Raw genomic sequence first — 20190 nt, forward strand, 5'->3', positions numbered from 1 at the left:
CTCGCGACAAAAGGGGCGTGGCCTTTATTGAGGCGGGGGGCGTGGCCTGCCCTTTCAGGGCCGGGGGGCGGGGTCGGAAGGCGGGGTCGGGTCCAGCGCGTGCGCGTTGATGCGGGACACCAGGTACTCGGCGTAGTGCGCGCTGCGGGCACGTGACGGGGGGGGTGTCACGTGATGGGGAGGCCGCGCGGGAACTCGGCACGTGACCAGGGAGCCGCGGGGCCCCAGAGGGACCCCATAGAGCCCCCCAAGTGCCCCACAGCGACCCATAAGTGCCCCAACTGCCCCCCAAGTGCCCCCCAGGACCCCATAGCGTACCGTAAGTGCCCCATAGGGACACATAGCCCCCCCCAACTGCCCCCCAAGTGCCCCATAAGGACCCCTAAGTGACCCCCAGCACCCCATAGGGACCCATAACCCCCCCGAAGTGCCCCTTGAGGACCCCTAACTGCTCCCCGCACCCCATAGCACCCCATAATGACCCCCAAGTGCCCCATAACCCCCCACAGTGCCCCATAAAGACCCCTAACTGCCCCATAACCCCCCCAAATGCCCCACAAGGACCCATAATTGCCCCATAATCCCCATAATGCCCCCCAGTACCCCATAATGACCCCTAACTGCCCCCAAACCCCCCCTTACTGCCCCATAAGCGCCCCCAGCACCCCCTAAGCTCCCCATAACCCCCCCAACTGCCCCATAAGGACCCCTAACTGCCCTATAACCCCTCCAAGTGCCCCATAAAGACCCCTAAGTGCCCCCCAGCACCCCATAGAGCCCCCCAAGGACCCCTAACTGCCCTATAACGCCCCCCAAAGTGCCCCATAAGGACCATAATTGCCCCATAATCCCCCCCAGTACCCCAGCACCCCCCATAAATGCCCCCCAAGGACCCCCAACTGCCCCCCCCCCCCCACTGACCGGCAGAGCCCGGCCTGTCCCGGGGGCGCCTCCCGGCCGCAGGCCTCGTCCCGCAGCCCCCCGGGGGTCTCCTTCTGCTCCGGCACCCAGCAGCCGCCTGCGGGGTCACGTGACAGGGGCGGGGTCACGTGATACAGGCATGTCACATGATGGGGGTGTGTCATGTGAGGGGGGCGGGGCAGGGGGCGGGGCTTACCGCCGGGCGGGGGCTGGGCTCCGGGCGGGGGCTCGGTCTCGTAGCTCACCCCGGCCTCCTGGGGTCACCAGAGGGCAATGACCCCGAGTGACCCCGCAGCGCCCCATAGGGACCCACAGAGACCCCACAGCGACCCCATAGGGACCCAGAACCGCCCCACAGCGCCCCATAGCGACCCACAGAGACCCCACAGACCCCATAGAGACCCATAGCAACCCCACAGTGCCCCACAGAGGCCCATAAAGACCCCATAGAGCCCCCTAGCTGCCCCACAACCACCCCAGATCAGCCCCTAACGCCCCATAGAGCCCCCAGAGCACCCCATAAGTGCCCCACAGTGCCCCATAGCCACCCCATAGCACCCTCTAATACCCCACACCTACCCCATATCCCCCCATAACGCCTCCTAATGCCCCATAGCCCCCCATATCCCCCCGTAACCCCCCATACCCGCCCCGTATCCCCCCACAGTGACCCCATACCCCCCATTCCCACCCCATACCCCCCATACCCACCCCACAGCCCCTCCCCAGCCCCCGCACCGTGAGGATCTGCAGCAGGCGCTGCGGGTGCCAGTCGCGCAGGTAGAAGAGGCAGTGCCGGGGGTGGTGGCCGTGCAGGGAGCCCCGCAGGGCGCAGCCGGGCTCGGGGCAGCACTGACGGCACCGTGACGTCACCGTGACGTCACCGTGACGTCATCACGGCAGCACCGTGACATCAGCGCACGCCCCCCACCCTCAGTGCCCCCACAGAACGAGCCCAGCCCCACGGCAACCCCCCACAGCGCCCCTTAGAGACCCCCAAAGCGACCCCAAAGGCCCCAATCCTACCCCATAACCCCCCATAAGCCCCCCATAACTCCCCATAGCCACCCCATAACCCCCCATAGCCACCCCATAGCCCCCCAAATCCTACCCCACAGCCCCCCATAACCCCCCATATCCCTCCAATTCCACCCCACAGCCCCCCATAGCCCCCTATAACCCCCTTAATTCCCCCATAACCCCCCCATAGCCCCCTATAACCCCTCAATCCCACCCCATAACCCCCCAATAACCCCCCATATCCCCCCCAAATCCCCCCATCCCACCCCATATCCCCCCTTTTCCCCCCATAGCCCCCCCATATGTCCCCCAAATGCCCCCAAATCCCAACCCACAGCCCCCCATAATCCCCCATAACCCCCCCATACCCCCCCCCAACCCCACCCCATACCCCCCCACCCCCTCCCCAGTTACGCCCCTCCCCCTCTAGGCCCCTCCCCCTTTAGGCCCCGCCCCCTCTAGGCCCCGCCCTCACGTCCTTGCGGTGGAAGGGCCGCGCGCAGGCGCTGCAGAAGCTGTGTTTGCACTGCGGGCACTGCAGGTGGAGGCAGCCCCCCCGCGCCAGGGCCAGGCTCAGCCCGCACTGCGGGCACGCTGCGGGGGGATACGGGGTCGGGGGGGTTATAGGGGCAGGGGGGGACCCTACGGGGCAGGGGGGGACCCTATGGGGCAAGGAGACCCCTCTATGGGGTGGGGGAAGCTCCCTATGGGGCAGAAACCCCCCCCTATAGGGCAAGGAGCCCCCCCTAGTACATGGTAGGGGGGCTTAGGGGACAGGGAAACCCCACTGTGGGGCAGGAGTTGACTCCTATGGGGCAGAAATCCCCTCTATGGGGCCGGGGGGGCTGTTATAGTGCCGGGGGGTCGCTGTGGGGCCGTACCGATGCGGCGCTCCTGCAGGAAGGCCGCCAGCCCCTCGGGGGGCTCCTGGGGGTCGCGGGGCTGCAGCTCCGAGCACGAGCGGCCCCGGTGCTGCGGCTCCCACTGCGGGGAGAAAAATCCCATAAACACCCCATTGTGACCCCATAACCACCCCATAGCCACCCCATAGCCACCCCTATAACCACCCCAGTGACCCATAAAGACCCCACAGCCACCCCACAGCACCCCAGCCCCATAGGGAACCCCATAAGAGCCCACCCAACCCCATAGCAGACCCCATAGGGCATCCCCAGCCCCATAGCGGACACCACAGAGCCCCATAACCACCCCACAGTGCCCCTTAGCCCCCCCAGCCCCATAGCAAACCCCATAGCTCCCCCCCCAGCCCCATAGCGGCCCCATACCGGGCACTGGCAGCGGGGGCAGAAGCGCTGCTGGCACTGGGGGCACTGGGCCGGGCCCTGCTCCGCCTCGAAGATGAACCCGAAAGAGCACTGGGGGGGGCAGAGCCGGGGGTCAGCCCCATAGCGACCCCCCCCCGGCCCCACAGGGCCCCCCCCAGCCCCATAGGGCCCCCCCCGGCCCCACAGGGCCCTACCTGGATGCACCAGATGAATTTGGGGTCGCGCAGCAGCTCGCGCTCCGTCAGCTTCTGGGTGAAGAGCTGGTACGTGCCCGCGTCCAGCACCTGCCGCAGCTGGGGGGCACCCCACAGATCAGCCCCGGCCCCATAGACCCCCTTAGGACCCCCATAAGTGCCCCCAGGCCCCTTTAAGACCCCTTTAAGACCCCTTTAAGCCCCATTAAGGCCCCCCAGACCCCCTTACAGCCCCCATAAGGCCCCCCAGGTCCCCTTAGGACCTCCGTAAGACCCGTTTAAGGCCCCTTAGCCCCCCATTAAGGCCCTACAGGCCCCTTTAAGGCCCCATAAAGCCCCTTTAACCCCTATACGGCCCCATTAAGACCCCATAGACCCCCTTAGGATCCCCTTAAGTGCCCCCAGGCTCCTTTAAGACCCCTTTAAGCCCCATTAAGGCCCCACAGACCCCCTCAGGACCCCCATAAGGCCCCCTCTGAGCCCCCCAGACCCCTTTAAGGCCCCTTAGCCCCCACTAAGGCCCCTCAGGACCCTCATAAAGCCCCTTTAAGACCCCTTTAAGCTCCATTAAAGCCCCCCAAACCCCTCAGGACCCCCATAAGGCCCTACAAGCCCCCTTTAAACACCGCTAGGCCCCTTTAAGGCCCCATAAAGCCCCTTTAAGGCCCCATAGACCCCCTGAGGACCCCCATAAAGCCCCATTAAGGCCCCTTAGGGCCCCATAAGGCCCCTTAGTCCCCCCTAAGGCCCCTCAGGACCCCCAGAAGCCGCCCCTGAGCCCCCCCCACCTGCACGTCGAGCGTGGAGAAGTAGCAGAGGCGCTGGGCCTCGTCGGCCAGGTCGGGGCGGCCGCAGGCGGGGCACACGAGGTCGGCCACGCGGCGCTCCTTGACGCCGATGGTGAAGTGCTGGCGGAAGCACTCGGGGCAGATGGCGCACTCGCAGCCCGTCAGCGACTGCATCTGATTGGCCGGCGCCGAGACACGCGGTCAGGGCGAGGGGCCAATCAGCGCCCGGCCCGCCTGCGTTGCCGGGCAGACTGCACGGGGGTTGCCGTGGCAACGGCTGCGGCTCCAGCGCCAGGCCACACCCCTCGCGCGTCTCCATAGCAACTCCCGCCGGGCCTCACGTGTCTAGCCCCGCCCACCAGGCGTTCCCATGGCAACTCCCGCCTCTCCCCCCTGGTTCCCATAGCAACCAGAGCCGTCACTCAGGCGTTCCCATGGCAACTCCCGCCCCTTAAGCGCTTGGCCCCGCCCCTCAGGTGTCTCCATAGCAACTCCCGCCTTTTTCCCTCAATCTCCATAGGCAACTCCCGCCTCCCCTCACCCGTTCCCATAGCGACTCCCGCCCTTTCCCCCTGTCTCCATAGCAACTCCCGCCTCCCCCCTCGGTCTCCATGGCAACTCCCGCCTTTTTCCCCGTCTCCATAGCAACTCCCGCCTCTCCCCCCGTTCCCATAGCAACTCCCGCCTTTTTCCCTCAATCTCCATGGCAACTCCCGCCTCTCCCCCTTATCTCCATGGCAACCGCCGCCGTTCCCCACCTGCTCCCGGGGCAGGGCCCACCCGCACACGGCGCACTCGCAGCGCAGGCGGCGGCGGATGCTGGCGCGGTCGGGCGAGGCCCTGACGGCCTCCACCAGCGCCTCCAGCCCCGTCCCGGCCGGCGCCAGCTCCCGGCCCAGCGCCGCCACCAGCTGCGCCCGGCCCCAGCTCGGCAGCGACAGCGACGCCAGCACGCGGCGCACCAGGGCCTGGGGGGGGGAAGGAGAGCTAATGGTGGCCTCAGGAAACCCCGGGACCCTCACGAGCCCCCCAATTCCCTCACAAACCCCACAATTCCCTCAGGAGCCCCCTCAGGAATCCCTCAGTTCCCTCAGGACTCCACAAATTCCCTCTGGAGCCCCCCAGTTCCCTCAGGAACCCCCTCAGGAGCCCCCCAGTTCCCTCAGGAGCCCTCTCAGGACCCCCCTAATTCCATCACAAACCCCCTCAGGAACCCCTTGGTTACCTCAGGAGCCCCCAAATTCCCTCAGGAACCCCCTCAGGAACCCCCCAGTCCCCTCAGGACTCCACAAATTCCCTCAGGAGCCCCCCCATTCCCTCACAAACCCCCTCAGGAGCCCCCCAGTTCTCTCAGGACCCCACAAATTGCCTCACAAACCCCATAATTCCCTCACAAACCCTCTCAGGAACCCCCCAATTCCCTCAGGACCCTCCGAGTTCCCTCAGGAGCCCCCTCAGGACCCCCTGAGGACCCCCCAGGTCCTTCCCAATCCCCTCAGGACCCCCCCAAACCCCCTCCCAGGACCCCATAATCCCCCCCAAGTCCCCCTTAGGTCTCTCCTGGACCCCCCTAGGACCCCCCCAATCCCACTTTGGTCCTTTAAATCCCCCCCAGGACCCTTTCAAGACCCTCCTGAACCTCCCAGGACCCCCACACCCTCCCAGGACCCCCAAAACCCACCCCAGGACCCTCCCAGTCCTCCCAGGACCCCCAAACCCCCCTCAGGACCCCCCCAGGCCCCCCCCGGCCCCCCACCTGCTGGTCGGGGCACTGGAAGTCGAGGGGGGGCTCGCAGGGCTCCCAGAGGCGCTGGGCGAAGCCCCCCAGGCGGGGGCTCTGCAGCTGGGCCAGCGCCGCCCCCAGCGCCCCCCCCCCCCTGCTCAGCGCCGCCGCCGCCTCCGCCCGGTCCGGAAAACCCAGCGCCGCCAGCGCCCGCAGCTGGGGGGACACCAGTACGGACCAGTAAGGACCAGTACGGGCCAGTACAAACCAGTACGGACCAGTAAGGACCAGTACGGACCAGTAGGGACCAGTACGGATGGCTACAGACCACTAGGGGCCGGTAGGAGCCGCCACAGCCCAACAAACCACGCCCCCAAGAAGCCACGCCCCCAAGAAGCCACACCCCCAATAACCCTCAGCCCTGATAAGCCACGCCCCCTTGAGCCACGCCCCCCAAATCCCAGCTAAAAGACACCCCCAATAAGCCACGCCCCCAACGACTCCACCCAACAAGCCCCACCCCATTAAGCCACGCCCCCCAAATAAGCCCCACCCCCAATAACCAAACCCACTATAAGCCACGCCCCCGAACCATCCCAATAGGCCATGCCAACAAGCCACGCCCCCACTGACCCCACCCCAATAAACCCCACCCACAATAAACCACGCCCGAACCATCCCAACAAGCCCCGCCCCCTCCAGGCCCCGCCCCCTCAAGCCCCGCCCACCTTCCTGCGCCGGGCTCCCAGGCAGGCCTGCAGGGCGCGGGGGGGGCGGGCGTGGGCGCGGAGCCAGGCGGCGGCCACCTCGCGGGGGGAGGGGCTTCCGAGCCCCGCCCCCTGCCCCGCCCCTTCCGCCGCCTTCGCCAGCGCCGCCAGCTCCGCCCCCAGCCCCGCCCGCGCCGCCAGCACCGCCCCTCGCGCCCAGGCCACGCCCCCCGCGGCCAGGCCACGCCCCCCGGCCGCCGCCAGCACCGCCTCCGCCGGCACCGCCTGCGCCTCCGCTGCCTGGGGGGGGGGAGAAAAGGGGGCGGGGACTGAGTCAGGGGGCGGGGCCTCGGGGAGAGAACCCCCGGGGGTCTTCAGGGCACCTATGGGAGCCTATAGGGGACGTATGGGATCCTATAGGGGACACATGGGGCACCTATAGGGCACTGGGGGACACCTATGGGAACCTATGGGGACCTATAGGGCACCTGGGGAACTTATAGGGCACCTATGGGGACTTACAGGGTACATATGGGAACCCAGGGGCACCCATAGGGCACCTACAGCACCCCCAGACCCACAGGGACACCCCTGGGACCCCCCTAAATCCCCTTTATAGGGCCCCCAGCCCATCTATAGGGCCCCACCCCTTTTCTATAGGGCCCCAACCCCCTCTATAGGGTCCCCACCCCCCTCTATAGGGCCTTCAACCCCCCCATCCCCCCCATAGGGCCCCCAACCCCCTCTATAGGGCCCCGCCCTGTCCCCTCCATGGCCCCGCCCCCTTTCCCCTGGCCCCGCCCCCGCTCACCCGCAGCAGCTCCACCATTCGCTGCCCCTGGCGCCGCAGCCGCTCCTGGCGCTCCGCTTCGTGGGCGGGGCCTGAGGAAGCCACGCCCACAACGGGGGTGGGGCCAAGACCTGGGGGCGTGGTCTCTAGGGGCGGGGCTTCAGGGGGCGTGGCCTCAGGAGGCGTGGCCTCGGGGGGGCGGAGGCAGAGCCCACAGCTCCCCGCCCCCCCCCGGTTCCAGTAGGTGCAGCGCCCGCAGCGCCAGCCCTGAATTGGGGGGAATCCAGGAGATTTTGGGAAAATTGAAGGGATTTGGGGAAATCTAGAGAGATTATGGGAAAATGGGATTATATTTGGGGAGTGTTTGGGGGAATTTGGGGAAATTGGGGGGAATTTGGGGGAAATTTGGGGAAAAACGGGGGGATTTAAGGAAAATTTTGAAGAAATTTCAAGAAATTTGGGGAAATTTTGAGGGAATTGGAGAAAATTTGGGGACTTTGGGGGAAAAACGGGAGGATTTAAGGAAAATGTTAAATAAATTTGAAGAAACTTGGGAAAATTTTGAGGGAATTGGAGGAAGTTTGGGGGAAATTCAAGCAGTTTGGGAAAAAAGGATTTAAGGAGAATTTTGAAGAAATTTGAAGAAATTTGGGGAGTTTGGGGAGAGTTTGAATAAATTTGGGGGAAATTTGGGATAATTTCACACCAATTTGGGGAAATTTCATGCTGATTCGGGTTAGAGCCATATGAGGCCAGAATCCATGGGGATTTGCGGGAAATCGACACCGATTTGGGTAAATTTTGCACCAATTTGGGGAAAACTCACCCCAATTTGGGGAAATCCGCGCTGATTTGGGAAAAATTTGCACTGATTTATAGCGGGGATGCATAGAGGGGAAATCCATGGGGTTTGGGGGAAAAATCATGGGGTTTTGGGGAAAATTGGGGGGTTTTATGGGGAACTCCACGAATTTGGGGTGAAATCCCGCAGATTTGGGTGGGGGCCGTACCTGTGGGGCCGGGGGGGGCCGCGGGGCCAGGCGGGGCCGCTCGCAGACCCCGCAGAGGACGGCGGGGCCGGGGTTGAGGAAGGTGCAGGAGGCGCAGGCCCAGCCCCCGCCGGGCTCCGTTTTTGGGGTGAATCCGGGCGATTTCGGGTCGGTTCCTCCCGGCGATTTTGGGGCGGGTCCGGGCGATTTCGGGGCATGCCGGGGGTGCTGGCAGCCCCCGCACAGCACGGCCAGCCCCGACGTGGGGGCCCCGCACTGGGCGCAGCGCCACGGGGGCGACGAGCTGCGGGGCACCCCGAAACGGCCCTAAATGCCCCAATCCGCCACAAAACCGCCTTAAAGTGCCCCAAATACCCCACAACCACCCTAAATAGCCCCTAATAGCCCCGAAATACCCCATGTTGACCCCATAATCACCCCACATGGCCCCAAAATGCTACATATTGACCCCAAAACCACCCGAATACCTCAAAACCACCCCCAATAGCCCCAAAATGCCCCATATTGAGCCCAAATGGCCCCAAAATGCCCTTTATTCACCCCAAAATGCCACATATTGACCCCAAAACCATCCCAAAACCCCACAGACACCCCAAAACCATCACAAATAGTCCAAAAATGCCCCTTATCGAACCCAAACTGGCCCTACATAGCCCCAAAATGCCCCTTATTGACCCCAAAACCACCCCAAATACCCCACAATAGCCCCAAAACCACCCAAAAAGCCCCAAAATGCCCTAAACCACCCCAAAATGCTCTGAAGTGCCCCAGAAGTCCCCAAACCGCCCTGAAATGCCCCAAACTGACCCTAAATGGGCCCAAATGACCCAAAATCGCCGAAAATCACCCCAAAAGCCGTACCTGTCACCCCCCTCCGGGGGGGCCGCATGGCGCAGGCGGGCGCAGGCCCCGCAGGGCCCCTGGGCGCAGTCGGGGCAGGGGGGGGGCGGCTCTGGGGGGGGCACGGGGAGGGTCCCAAAATCACCGGAAATCACCCCAAAAATACAGAACCCCCCCCCTCGCCCTAGAAACCACCCCCAAGACAACATAAATTGCCCCCAAATCCCCCCAAAACCCCATAAACAACCCCAAAAACCCCATAAAGTGCCCCCAAATCCCCCAGAACCTCATAAAACACCCCAAAAAAACACATAAACTGCCCCAAAATCCGCCCAGAACCCCATAAACTGCCCCCCAAAAAATCCAAACCCCATAAACCGCCCAAAAACCCCAATAATCCACCCCAAAAACCCCATAATCCACCCCAAAACCCCAATAATCCACCCCAAAACTCCCCCCAAACCTCCCTAAATTCCCCAAATCCTCCCCAAAACCCCCAAATCCGCCCCCAAAAGCCCCAAAAGACTAATAAAAAGCTACGAATTCCCTCAAAAGCCCCAAATTCACCCCAAAATCGCCCCCCTCCCACCTTCAGTCTCGCCCCCATCCGCGTCCAGCGGCTCCTCAGAGTCCTGGGGGAGAGAAACCAGTTAAAACCAGTACAAACCAGCAAAAACCAGTACAGACCAGTAAAAACCATTATGGACCAGTAAAAATCACTCGACCCGAGTGTCCCCAGTCCCTCCCAGTGTCCCCCCGTGCCCTCCCAGTCCCTCCCAGCTCCTCCCAGTCCCTCCCAGTCCCCTCCCAGCTCCTCCCAGTACATCCCAGTCCCCTCCCAGTCCCTCCCAGTATCCCCCAGTGCCTCACCTGCCCCCCCCGCAGGATGTCGGTGAAGAACTGGGGGTTGGGGTGCTCATTCTGGAAGGGGGCGGGGCCCCGTCAGCACAAACCAGTACAGACCAGTATAAACCAGTAACCCCCGGTACCCCCCCCCAACCCCCCCATTACCCCCAATTCCACCCCAGGCCCCTCCCACCTCCCCCAAGCCCCGCCCACTCCCTTAAGCCCCTCCCACTTTTAGACTCCTCCCACACCCCTCAAGCCCCTCCCACTCCCTTAGGCCCCTCCCAGCCCCATTCTCCCCCCCTCAGACCCCTCCCCTTTTGGCCACGCCCCCTTTTGGCCACGCCCCCTCCCACCCAGCAGCAGCCCCAGCTCCCTCCCCTCAAACCCCTCCCACTCCCCTTAGACCCCTCCCACCCCACAACCCCGCCCCTTTAGCCCCTCTCACCATTGACCCCGCCCCTTTATCCCTGCCCCTTTAAGCCCCGCCCCCTCCCGTCCCCCAGCAGCCCCAGCTCTCCCCCTGTCCCCCTTCCCTCAGCCCCCTCCCACCCCATACCCCCACCCCTGAGGCCCCTCCCCCTTTAGCCCCTCCCCTTTAGCCCCGCCCCCTGTAGCCCCGCCCACTCACGGCCAGCAGCAGCCCCAGCTCCGCCCTGAGCAGCGCCAGGTCTGCGGTGACGGCGGCCACGGTGGGGCCGTGCGGGGCGGGGGTCCCCGGGGGGAAGCTGAGGCCCTGCGGCCCCTCCTGCCGGTAGCCCAGCAGCCGCAGCACGCCCCGCCCACCCTGAGGGGGAGGGGCTTAGCCGGGGGCGGGGCTAAGGGGAGGGGGCGGGGCCAAGGGTGGGAGGGGTTATGGGGTGGGAGGGGGGTGGGGAGGAGGGAGAGGGGGTGGGAGGGGGAGAATGGGGGTGGGAGGGGCCTAAGGGAGTGGGAGGGGCTTAGGGAGGGTGGGAGGAGCTTGAGAGGAGTGGGAGGGGTCTGAAAGTGGGAGGGGCTTGGGGTGGGAGGGGCTTAGAGGGAGTGGGAGGGGCCTAAGGGGAGTGGGAAGGGCTATGGGGCAGTGGGAGGAGCCTGTGGGGAATGGGCGGGGCCACGCTGGGGTGGACTGGGAAGGAGTTTAGAAGTACTGGGGTGTACTGGGGAGGGACTGGAAGGGCACTGGGCCATACTGGGATGTACTGGGATGGGATTAAGGCAAATAAAGGCATACTGGAAAATGGCTCAGGGGCACTGGGGCGTATTGGGGAGGGGCTGGGAGAGCTCTGGGGCATACTGGGATGCACTGGGAAGAGACTAGAAGGGCACTGGGCCATACTGGGCCATACTGGGATGTACTGTGGTATACTGGAAGGTCCCTAAACCATACTGGGCTGTACTGGGATGGGATTAAGGTACACAAAGGCATACTGGGAAGGGACTCGGGGGTACTGGGCCGTACTGGGGAGGCACCAGCGCGGCCCGGGGGCGTACTGGGAGGGCCCTGGGCCGTACTGGTGCGTACTGGTGCTGACCTTGAGGGCGCCCACGGTGCTGCGGAACACGGGGTTGGTGGCGCGCACGCAGCGCCAGAAGGGGGGGGGCCGGGGCTGCAGCAGGTTGCGCCCGTACTTCTCCAGGATGGCCAGCGCCGCGCTCAGCGCCCCCGCCCCGGCCCCGTCCTGCGCAATCCCACGGATTGGGGTCAGAATCCCGCAAACCCCGCCCCAAAAACACCGATCGGGACCCAAATCCCCAAAATCGGGACCCAAATCCCACAAATCCAGCCCCAAATCCCCAAAATCAGGATCCAAATCCCACAAATCACAGCTCAAACCGGGCAAACCCAGCCCTCAAACCCAGATTCTGGCCTTAAATCTCCAAATCTAGCCCCTAATCTGCCATAATCCCACAAATCTGGCCCATAATCCCGCAAATCCAGCCCCAAATCCCACAAATCCAGACCCAAATCCCACAAATGCAGCCCCAAAACCCAGATTTTGGCCTTAAATCTCCAAACCTAACCCCTAATCTGCCATAATCCCACATATCTCGGTCATAATCCCACAAATCCGGCCCAAAATCCCACCAATTAGGACCGAAATCTTGCAAATCCAGACCCCAACCCCTCTTGCCCTTAGCCCCGCCCCCTTGAAGCCCCACCCTTTGTGACCCCACCCCCTTGTAGCCCCACCCCTTTTGCAGCCCCGCCCCCTTGTAGCTCCTCCTACTCCCTTTAGCCCTGCCCACCCCACCCTCCCCTCCTCCCTCTTGTAGCCCCGCCCCTTTGTGACTCCACCCCATTTGTGGCCCCGCCCCCTCATGGCCCCGCCCACCCCTTTAGCCCCGCCCGTCACTCCCCTCCTCCCTCCCCCCCTTCTCCCTCCACCCCCTGTAACCCCACCCCCTTTGGGACTCCACCCCCTTGTGACCCCGCCCCCTTTGCAGCCCCGCCCCCTGTGGCCCCGCCCCCCTACGCCCCGCCCACCGGCGCCATGTTGTCCCGTAGCAGCCGTTCCCCGGGCACCAGGCGCATCTTGGCGGGGGGGGGCAGGGGCAGGGCCAGCAGCGGGGCCAGCTCCGGGGGGGGGCCGGGAGCCCCCGGGGCCCGCAGCAGCGCCGCCTCCAGAGCCCCCCGCAGGGACCCCAAGGACTGGGGGGGGCCGGGGGGGTCCTGGGGGGCTTCGGGGGGGTCCTGGGGGGCCGAGGGGGGCGCTGCGGGCGGCTGAGCCATGGCCTGGGGGGGGAAAAGGGGGGTTAAAGGGGGTGGGGGGGGAAAGGGGGGATTTGGGGGGGTTAAAGGGGGGTTTGGGGGGGGCCTGAGGGGGTTTAGGGGGTCCTGAGCCAATTTAGGGGGGTTCAGGGGGGATTTAGTGGGTCCCTGGAGGGGTTTGGGGGGGTTAGGGGGGGTTTAGGGGGTACTGAGCCAATTTGGGGGGACACAGGGGGGATTTGGGGGGTCCCAGGAGGGGTTTAGGGGGTCCTGAGCCATTTTTGGGGGTCCCAAGAGGGGTTTGGGAGGGCTCAGAGGGGATTTAGGGGATCCTGAACTATTTTGGGGGGGCCCAGGGGGGATTTGGGGGGTCCCAAAAGGGTTTAGGGGGGTTCCAGGAGGGGTTTGGGGGGTCCTGAGGCATTTCGGGGAGTCCCAGGGGGGATTTGGGGGCTCCAAGGGGGAATGCGGGGGTCCCAGCCCAATTTTGGGGGTCCCAGGAGGGGTTTTGGGGGGGGTCAGGAGGAGTTTGGGGGACCCCAGCCCCATTTGGGGGGTCCCAGGGGGGATTTAGGGGGCCTCAGGGGGGATTTGGGGGCTCCCAAGGGGATGTGGGGGGGTCCCAGCCCCATTTTGGGGCTCCCAGAGGGGATTTGGGGCTCCCAGGGGGATATTTGGGGCGACTTAAGGGTGATTTGGGGAGACTTGGGGCGATTTCGGGGGGATTTCGGGCCGCCCCCCCCCCCTTTCTCCCCCTCCCCCCCCCCCCGTTACCTCAGCGCCCGCCGGCGGCGCCTCAAGATGGCGGCGGCCCCACTTCCGCCCCGCGTGACGCCGCGGCCACGCCCCAAGGCGGGAAGCCCGCCTCCAAGATGGCGGCGGCGGCTTCACACAAACAGGAAGCGGGGGGGGGGGAAGGAACAGTGCGCATGCGCAGGCCTATATATATAAAGAAGCCCCGCCCCTTCCGCTTCCCCCTCAGACGGCCAAGATGGCGGCGGCCCTGCGGCTCCGGCCGCTGCTGCGGGCCCTGCGCCAGCAGGTGGGCGTGACGTCACCGGAGGGGGGCGTGACGTCACTGAGAGGGCGTGACGTCACGGTTGCGGGCCCTGACGTCACGCCCCCGGTCTCCTTTGCAGGCCCTGTGGGGGCCGCTCTGGGCGCGGGGGCCCCGAGGCCTGGGCACGGCCGCGGCGCGGGTAAGGGGGGGGCAGGGGACGGGGGGGGGGGCGGTTTTGGGGTGAAATGGGGCGGGTTTGGGGTCGTTACGGGGCGATGGGGTGGCTATAGGGCAGCTATGGGGTGTTACAGGGCGCTGTGGGGTGTCAGGGGGCAGCCAGGGGGCGGCTATGGGGTGCTATGGGGCTGGGGGGCAGTTATGGGGTGGTTATGGGGCACCTCTGGGGTGTTTTGGGGCGGTTTTGGGGTGCTGTGGGGCACTTTGGGGTATCTATGGGGGACTTATGGGGCTGGGGGCCCCCCCTGACCTCCTCCTTCCCTTGCAGGCAGCCAGCACGGCCCCCACAGCCACTTTGGGACAAAACAGCGTGAATTTGGGACAAAATACCTCCATTTTGGGACAAAACAACCCCGTAACGGGACAAAACAACCCCATAACGGGACAGAGCGACCCCATTTTGGGGCAGAATGACTCCATAACAGGGCAAAGCGGCCCCGTTTTAAGTCAAAGCGGCCCCGTTTTGGGTCAAAACGACCCCGTTTCGGGTCCGAGCGCCCCCGCTGTGGGGCAGGAGGCGGTTGTGGGGCTGGAGGCCCCCGTTGTGGGGTCGGAGCCCCCCGAGGTGCTGCTGCAGGACCTGGGGCTGGGGGCCTGGACCCCCGTGGGGCTGGTGCAGGGGGCGCTGCAGGGGCTGCACCTCCACGTGGGGCTGCCCTGGTGGGCGGCCATCGTGCTGGGTGAGGGGGTTATGGGGTGAGGGGGGGTCTGTGGGGGCAAGGGGAGGGGTTTGGAGGGGGGTTGGGGGGAAAAAGGGGGGATTTGGGGGGAAAAAGGGGGGATTTAGGGGGGTTTATGGGGTTGGGAGGGGGTTTATGGGGTAAGGGAGGGGGTTATGGGGTTGAGGAGGGGGTCTGGGAGGGTTTGGGGGGAATAATAAAGTTCCAGTAAGATGCTATAGGTCCCTATAAGCCCGTATAGGAGTATGTGAGACCCCATAGAGCCCTATAAGACCCCATGTAAGACTCCTGAGGACCCTATAAAATTTCCTAGACTCCTATAAGACCCCATAGGGCCCTATAAGGCCTCATAAGCTGTTATAAATCCCTATAGGCCCTTGTAAGACCCTCTAAGACTCTATAGGCCCTTATAAGATCCCATAGGCTCCTATAAAACCCCATAGAGCCCTATACGATTCTCTAGGACCCTATAAGACCCCATAGGACCCTGTAAGACCCCATAGACCCCTATAATGCCCCATAGACTCCCTATAAGACTGTCTAAGCCTCCATAGGTTCCTGTAAGTCCCTATAACACCTCCTAGGACCCTATAGGGCCCCACAAGACCTTTATAGGACCCTGCAAGGCCTTATAGGATCGCGCAGGACCCCATAACCCCCCCCCGTTTCCCCCCCAGGCACGCTGGGTGCCCGCGTGCTGCTGCTGCCGCTGGTGCTGCGGGGGCAGCGCGAGGCCGCCCGCCTGGGGACCCACCTGCCCCAGCTGCAGCGCCTGCACCAGCGCCTGGCCGAGGCCCGGAGGGGCAGCGACCGCCTGCAGGGTGAGGGCGGGGCCAAAGGGGGCGGGGCCTAACGGGGAGGGGCCGGGGGCGGGGCTGAAGGGGAGGGGAGGGGCCAGAAGTGGAGGGGAGGAGGCAAAAGGGGGAGGGAAGGGGGATAGGGGAAGGGAAAGGGTTAAAGGAAGTGGGAGGGGTACAGGAGGCGGGCGGGGCCTAAAGGGGGCGGGGACTAACGGGGAGGGGCCGGGGGGCGGGGTTATAGGGGAGGGGAGGGGCCACAGGGGGTGGGGAGGGGGGAAGGAGGGGGTGGAGAGGGGATGGGAAGGGAAAGGGTTCAAGGAGGTGGGAGGGGCTAAAAGAGGTGGGCGGGGCTATAGGGGGCGGGGCTTAATGGGGGTGGGGTCGGGGGGAGGGATTAAAGGAGGAGGGGAGGGGCCATGGGGTGAGGGGGAGGGGGTTGGAGTCAGGGAAAGAGGCGGGGCTTATAGAAAGGGGTGTGGCTTGCAACGAGGGGGCGGAGTCTGGGAAAATGGGCGGGGCTCTGGAGAAAGGGGTGGGGCCAGCTGGCGGTGGGCGTGGCCTCAGGGCAGGGGGCGTGGCCTATTTCTGGGTGTGTCTTAAATGGGCGGGGCTTACTTGTGGGTGGGGCTTCCTACAAGGACACTGCTGATACCCGGGGGGGCGGTGTTTGGGGGGGCGTGTCCCTAATAAAGGGGGCGTGTCCCCCCAAAAGGGGGCGTGGCCGAGCCGAGGGGCGTTCCCAGGCTCTGGTGGGCGTGTCCCCGCTTAGCCCCGCCCCTTTTCCCTGGCAGTGACCCGCGCCTACGCCGAGCTGGCGGCCTACCAGCGGCGCCACGACGTCCACCCCCTGCGGGGCTTCCTCGTGCCCCTGGTGCAGGTGCGGGGGCAGGGGGGGGCACGGGGGGGCGCGGGGTCAAAGGTCAGAGGTCCCGACCCCCGTGTGACCCCGCGTGACCCCGCGTGACCCCGCAGACCCCGCTCTTCGTCTCCTTCTTCCTGGCCCTGCAGCAGATGGCGGCGGCGCCGCACCCGGGGCTGCAGCGGGGGGGGCTGGGCTGGTTCCCCGACCTGGCCGCCCCCGACCCCTTCTACGCCCTCCCCCTGCTGGTCACCGCCTCCACGTGGTTGGTCCTCGAGGTGGGTGGGGCCGAGAGGGGGCGGGGCCTCGAGGGGGAGGGGTCTAAAGGGGTGTGGACGGGGGTGGGAGGGGATTAGGGATCTCTAACCCACTCTATGTCCTGCTTCTGTCCGTCTATGTGGGTCTATATTGGGGTGGGAGGGGTCTAAAGGGGCGTGGCCTAAGTGGGAGGGGTCCTGAGGGGCGTGGCCTAAAAGGGGGAGGGGCTAAAAGTTGGGTGGGAGGGGTCTGAGGGCACCCAATCTTTTCCATGTCCTGGCCCTGCTTGTTTACATGGGTCTCTATTGGGGTGGGAGCAGCCTAAAGGGGGCGTGGCTTGACTGGGAGGGGCCGCAGGGGGCGTGGCCTAAAAGGGGGAGGGGCCTAAAGGGGGTGGGAGGAGCTTGAGTGCCCCCATCTCGGCCCTCCTCGTCCCCACCCCGAGGTGGGCATGGCCTCCCCGGGTCGGGGGCGTGTCCCGGCGCTAGCCCCGCCCCTTTTCCCGCAGCTGGGGGCGGAGACGGGCGTGTCCAGCCCGGGGGCGGGGGCGATGCGCCAGGTGCTGCGGGTGATGCCGCTGCTCGTCCTGCCCTTCATACTGCACTTCCCCACGGTCAGGGGGCGGGGCTTAAGGGGAAAGGGGAGGGGCCTGGGGAAAGGGGGTGGGGCTTAAGGGAACGGGAGGGGCTAATGGGAAAGGGAGGGGATTTGGGGAAAGTGGGAGGGGCTTGTTGGGAGGGGAGGGGCTTGGTGAAAATGGGAGGGGTTTAAAGGGAAGGGGAGGGGCTTATTGGAGGGGGAGAGGCTTTGGGTGAAGTGGGAGGGGCTTCAGGGAAGGGGAGGGGCTTAGAGAAATGGAAGGGGCTTAATGGGAAGGGGAGGGGTTTAAAACGAAGGGGAGGGTCTTAAGGGGAGGGGCTTCAGGGGGAGTGGGAGGGGCTTGTGGGAAGGGGAGGAGCTAAGAGAAAGGGGAGGAGCCTCCTGAAACAGGGCCAGAGCTGCTAAAAGGGGCGTGGCCACTTTAAAGGGGGCGTGGTCCCTCTAAAAGGGGGCGTGGCCCGGCACCCAGTGGGCGTGTCCCGAGGCTGAGTGGGCGTGTCCCCGCGGCAGGCGGTGTTCCTCTATTGGCTGACGTCCAACTCCTTCAGCCTATTGCAGACCGGGCTCCTGCGCGTCCCCGCCCTCCGCTCCCGCCTCCGCGTCCCCGCCCCCCCGCCGCCGGCCCCGCCCACACAGGGCGCTGGCCCCGCCCCCTCTGCGGGGGGGGTGCTGGCCAAGCTGCGGCAGAGTGAGTCTGGGGGTGAAGGGGGGTGAGGGGGGGGTGGGGGGGGGGTGAGGGGGGGGTGGGGGAGGGGTGAGAGGGGTGTGGGGTGGGGGAGGGGTTTGGGGGGGTCTTACGTGTGTCCCCCCCCCCCCCCCTTTCAGACTGGCGGGAGGCGCAGGCGGCCCAGCGGGGGGAGGAGCGCGAGTGGCGGCTGCGGCACCACCTGGACCTGGCGGCCAAGGGTGAGCCGGGGGGGCGGGGCTTCACCCCCGAGGGGGCGGGGCTTCCTGCAAGCCACGCCCCCACCCTCCGTGACGTCACACACCCCCCTTCCCCACCAGGCCCCCTGCGGCAGACCTTCAGCCACAACCCCCTGGCCACCCCCGCCAACCCCGCGCCGCCGCCCGCGCCCCCCAAGAGGCCGTGGAAGGAGACGCTGGGCTGAGGGGGGGGCCAATAAAACACCCCCGTACCCAAAATCCCGCCTCCTGACTCTCATTTGGGGCATTTTGGGGCGATTCGGGCGGAATCGGGGAGTTTGGGGGAGGTTTCGGGGAGTTTGGGGGAAATTTCAGGGGTTTTGGGGAGATTTCAGGGGTTTTGTGGAAGTTTCAGGGGTTTGGGGGAGGTTTCGGGGGGTTTTGGGGAGGTTTCGGGGGGTTTTGGGGGTTTCTCCGCCCCTTTTTGGCCCCTGCCGGCTTCCGTCGCCGCAAAATGGCGGCCGCCACAAGATGGCGGCGGTGCCGTACAACATGGCGGCGCCCATGCGGCCGGCCGGCCGGCCGGCTCCACGTGAGGCGGAAGTGGGCGTGGCCTCGGCGCTCCCCACTTCCGGCGGCGGCCATGGCGGCGCGCAGGGCGCTGCGGCTCGGTGCGGGGGGGCCGCGGTTGCCAGGGGGCGGGGCCTGGGTGGTGGGGGCGTGGCCGAGGGGTGTGGGCGTGGCTCTGGGAGCGTGGGCGGGGCCTCGGCGCGGTGGGCGGGGCCTGGGGGGGCGGGGAGGGGAGGGGGAGGGAGAAAAGCGGGGAGGGGTCTGGGGGCGGGGATACGGGGAGGGGGCGGGGCTTGGAGGAGGTGGGCGTGGCTGTGGGGTTGGCGGGGCTTGCGGTGGGCGTGGTTTGGGGTGGGCGGGGCTTACGGGGAGCCAGGGGCGGGGGGAGGAAGGGGAGGGGGTGGGGGGAGTGGGAGGGGGCGTGGCTCCGAGGATGGGGGTGTGGCCAAACGCAGGCCTCGCCCCCTTTTTATCGCCCCGCCCCCAGCCGAGCGCCAGGCCCGGGCCCTGCGTCCAAGCCCCGCCCCCTCGCTGCGGATTGGCCAGTGGCGTGTGACGTAAGCACTCCTTATATGGCAGTGGCAGGCGGGGGTTCCAAATAAGGAGTGGGCGGGGCTAACGGTGGGCGTGGTCTCCCGGTAGGCGTGGCCTCGCCCCCAGCACCTCCGGACCCGGCCCCCTGCGCGACCTCCCTGATTGGTCCTTCGCAGGTAGGCGGGGCTTAGCCCCACGGGGGGCGTGGTCAGCACACAGGGGGCGCGGCCAGCTCTGGCTGACCCCGCCCCCTTTTTCCTGGCCCCGCCCCCAGACGGACGCCCCGCCCCCCTCTGGCAGGGGCAGCAGCGGCGGCGCCGCGAGGACGAGGCCCTGGCGGTGAGCGGTCACGTGACCCCATAGCCCCTCCCCCTCTTGGCCACGACCCCTGTGGCCACGCCCCCTCGTGGCCACGCCCACATTGACTTGGCTCCTCCCACAGCGCCGCGCCCTGGCCCTGAGCCAATCGCTGGACGCCGCCCGCAGCAGGGGGCGGAGCATCGAGGCCCCGCCCAGCCCCGCCCTGCGCCCCAAGGGGCCCCAGCATGGACCAGTAAAGACCAGTACGGACCAGTGAGGACCGGTTTGGGCCGGTTCAGCGTCCTGGAGTGGAATAAAGCTGGGCCCTGAGACCTGAACGTGTGATGTCATTGGTGACGTCATTGGTGATGTCATCGTCTGGGGGAGGGGTTTGGGGTGCTCTCCAGTTCCTCCCAGTGCTCCCAATCCCCTCCCAGTCCCAGTGACCCCAATCCCCTCCCAGTCCCCCCCAGTCCCTCCCAGTCCCTCCCAGTGCCCCCAGCACACTCTCTGGTCCGTCAGTTCTTTATTAATTAATTAATTAATTAATTACCCCCTCCCCTCCCCCACCCCTGGGGGCGGGGCCCGGTCGCCCCTCCCCCCCCCCCGTTCCCGCCCCGCAGGATTTTGGGGGGGGGGGGGGTTGGGTCCCCCCCGGGCTCCCCTCCCCC

The 20190-nt window shown here is 66.0% G+C and overlaps 3 protein-coding genes across 5 annotated transcripts; 2 read left to right on the top strand and 1 right to left on the bottom strand.

The window, feature by feature from the left end:
• Nucleotides 1-3: 3 nt before the first annotated feature.
• Nucleotides 4-13639, bottom strand: RNF31 (ring finger protein 31). 2 transcript variants are annotated; one of them, XM_082780574.1, is made up of 21 exons: nt 13592-13639; nt 12593-12841; nt 11640-11786; nt 10757-10912; nt 10150-10200; nt 9869-9911; nt 9301-9391; nt 8440-8722; nt 7451-7696; nt 6661-6939; nt 5966-6148; nt 4968-5177; nt 4210-4383; nt 3422-3520; nt 3228-3317; nt 2823-2925; nt 2417-2535; nt 1660-1773; nt 1118-1175; nt 922-1018; nt 4-142 (listed from the first exon to the last, which is right to left on the bottom strand). In XM_082780574.1, exons 2-21 carry the CDS (start codon nt 12836-12838, stop codon nt 55-57), a joined length of 2877 nt encoding a protein of 958 aa, XP_082636700.1. In that variant the 5' UTR covers nt 12839-12841; nt 13592-13639; the 3' UTR covers nt 4-54. The 2 variants fall into 2 exon arrangements, with proteins under 2 accessions (XP_082636700.1, XP_082636701.1); XM_082780575.1 differs by lacking the exon at nt 10757-10912.
• Nucleotides 13640-13716: 77 nt separating this feature from the next.
• Nucleotides 13717-18394, top strand: OXA1L (OXA1L mitochondrial inner membrane insertase). Of its 2 annotated transcripts, XM_082780581.1 has the most exons (10): nt 13717-13859; nt 13957-14016; nt 14323-14734; nt 15412-15555; nt 16326-16411; nt 16507-16671; nt 17160-17264; nt 17762-17939; nt 18077-18157; nt 18257-18394. In XM_082780581.1, exons 1-10 carry the CDS (start codon nt 13809-13811, stop codon nt 18358-18360), a joined length of 1386 nt encoding a protein of 461 aa, XP_082636707.1. In that variant the 5' UTR covers nt 13717-13808; the 3' UTR covers nt 18361-18394. The 2 variants fall into 2 exon arrangements, with proteins under 2 accessions (XP_082636707.1, XP_082636708.1); XM_082780582.1 differs by lacking the exon at nt 17160-17264.
• A 329-nt stretch (nt 18395-18723) lies between these two features.
• On the top strand, nt 18724-19857 carry MRPL52 (mitochondrial ribosomal protein L52). Its single transcript, XM_082780570.1, has 5 exons — nt 18724-18786; nt 19173-19242; nt 19328-19395; nt 19494-19558; nt 19662-19857. Exons 1-5 carry the CDS (start codon nt 18759-18761, stop codon nt 19794-19796), a joined length of 366 nt encoding a protein of 121 aa, XP_082636696.1. The 5' UTR covers nt 18724-18758; the 3' UTR covers nt 19797-19857.
• Nucleotides 19858-20190: the final 333 nt, after the last annotated feature.

The sequence above is a fragment of the Aythya marila genome, assembly GCF_965140915.1.
Source record: "Aythya marila genome assembly, chromosome: 28".
NCBI classification, from domain to species: domain Eukaryota; kingdom Metazoa; phylum Chordata; class Aves; order Anseriformes; family Anatidae; genus Aythya; species Aythya marila.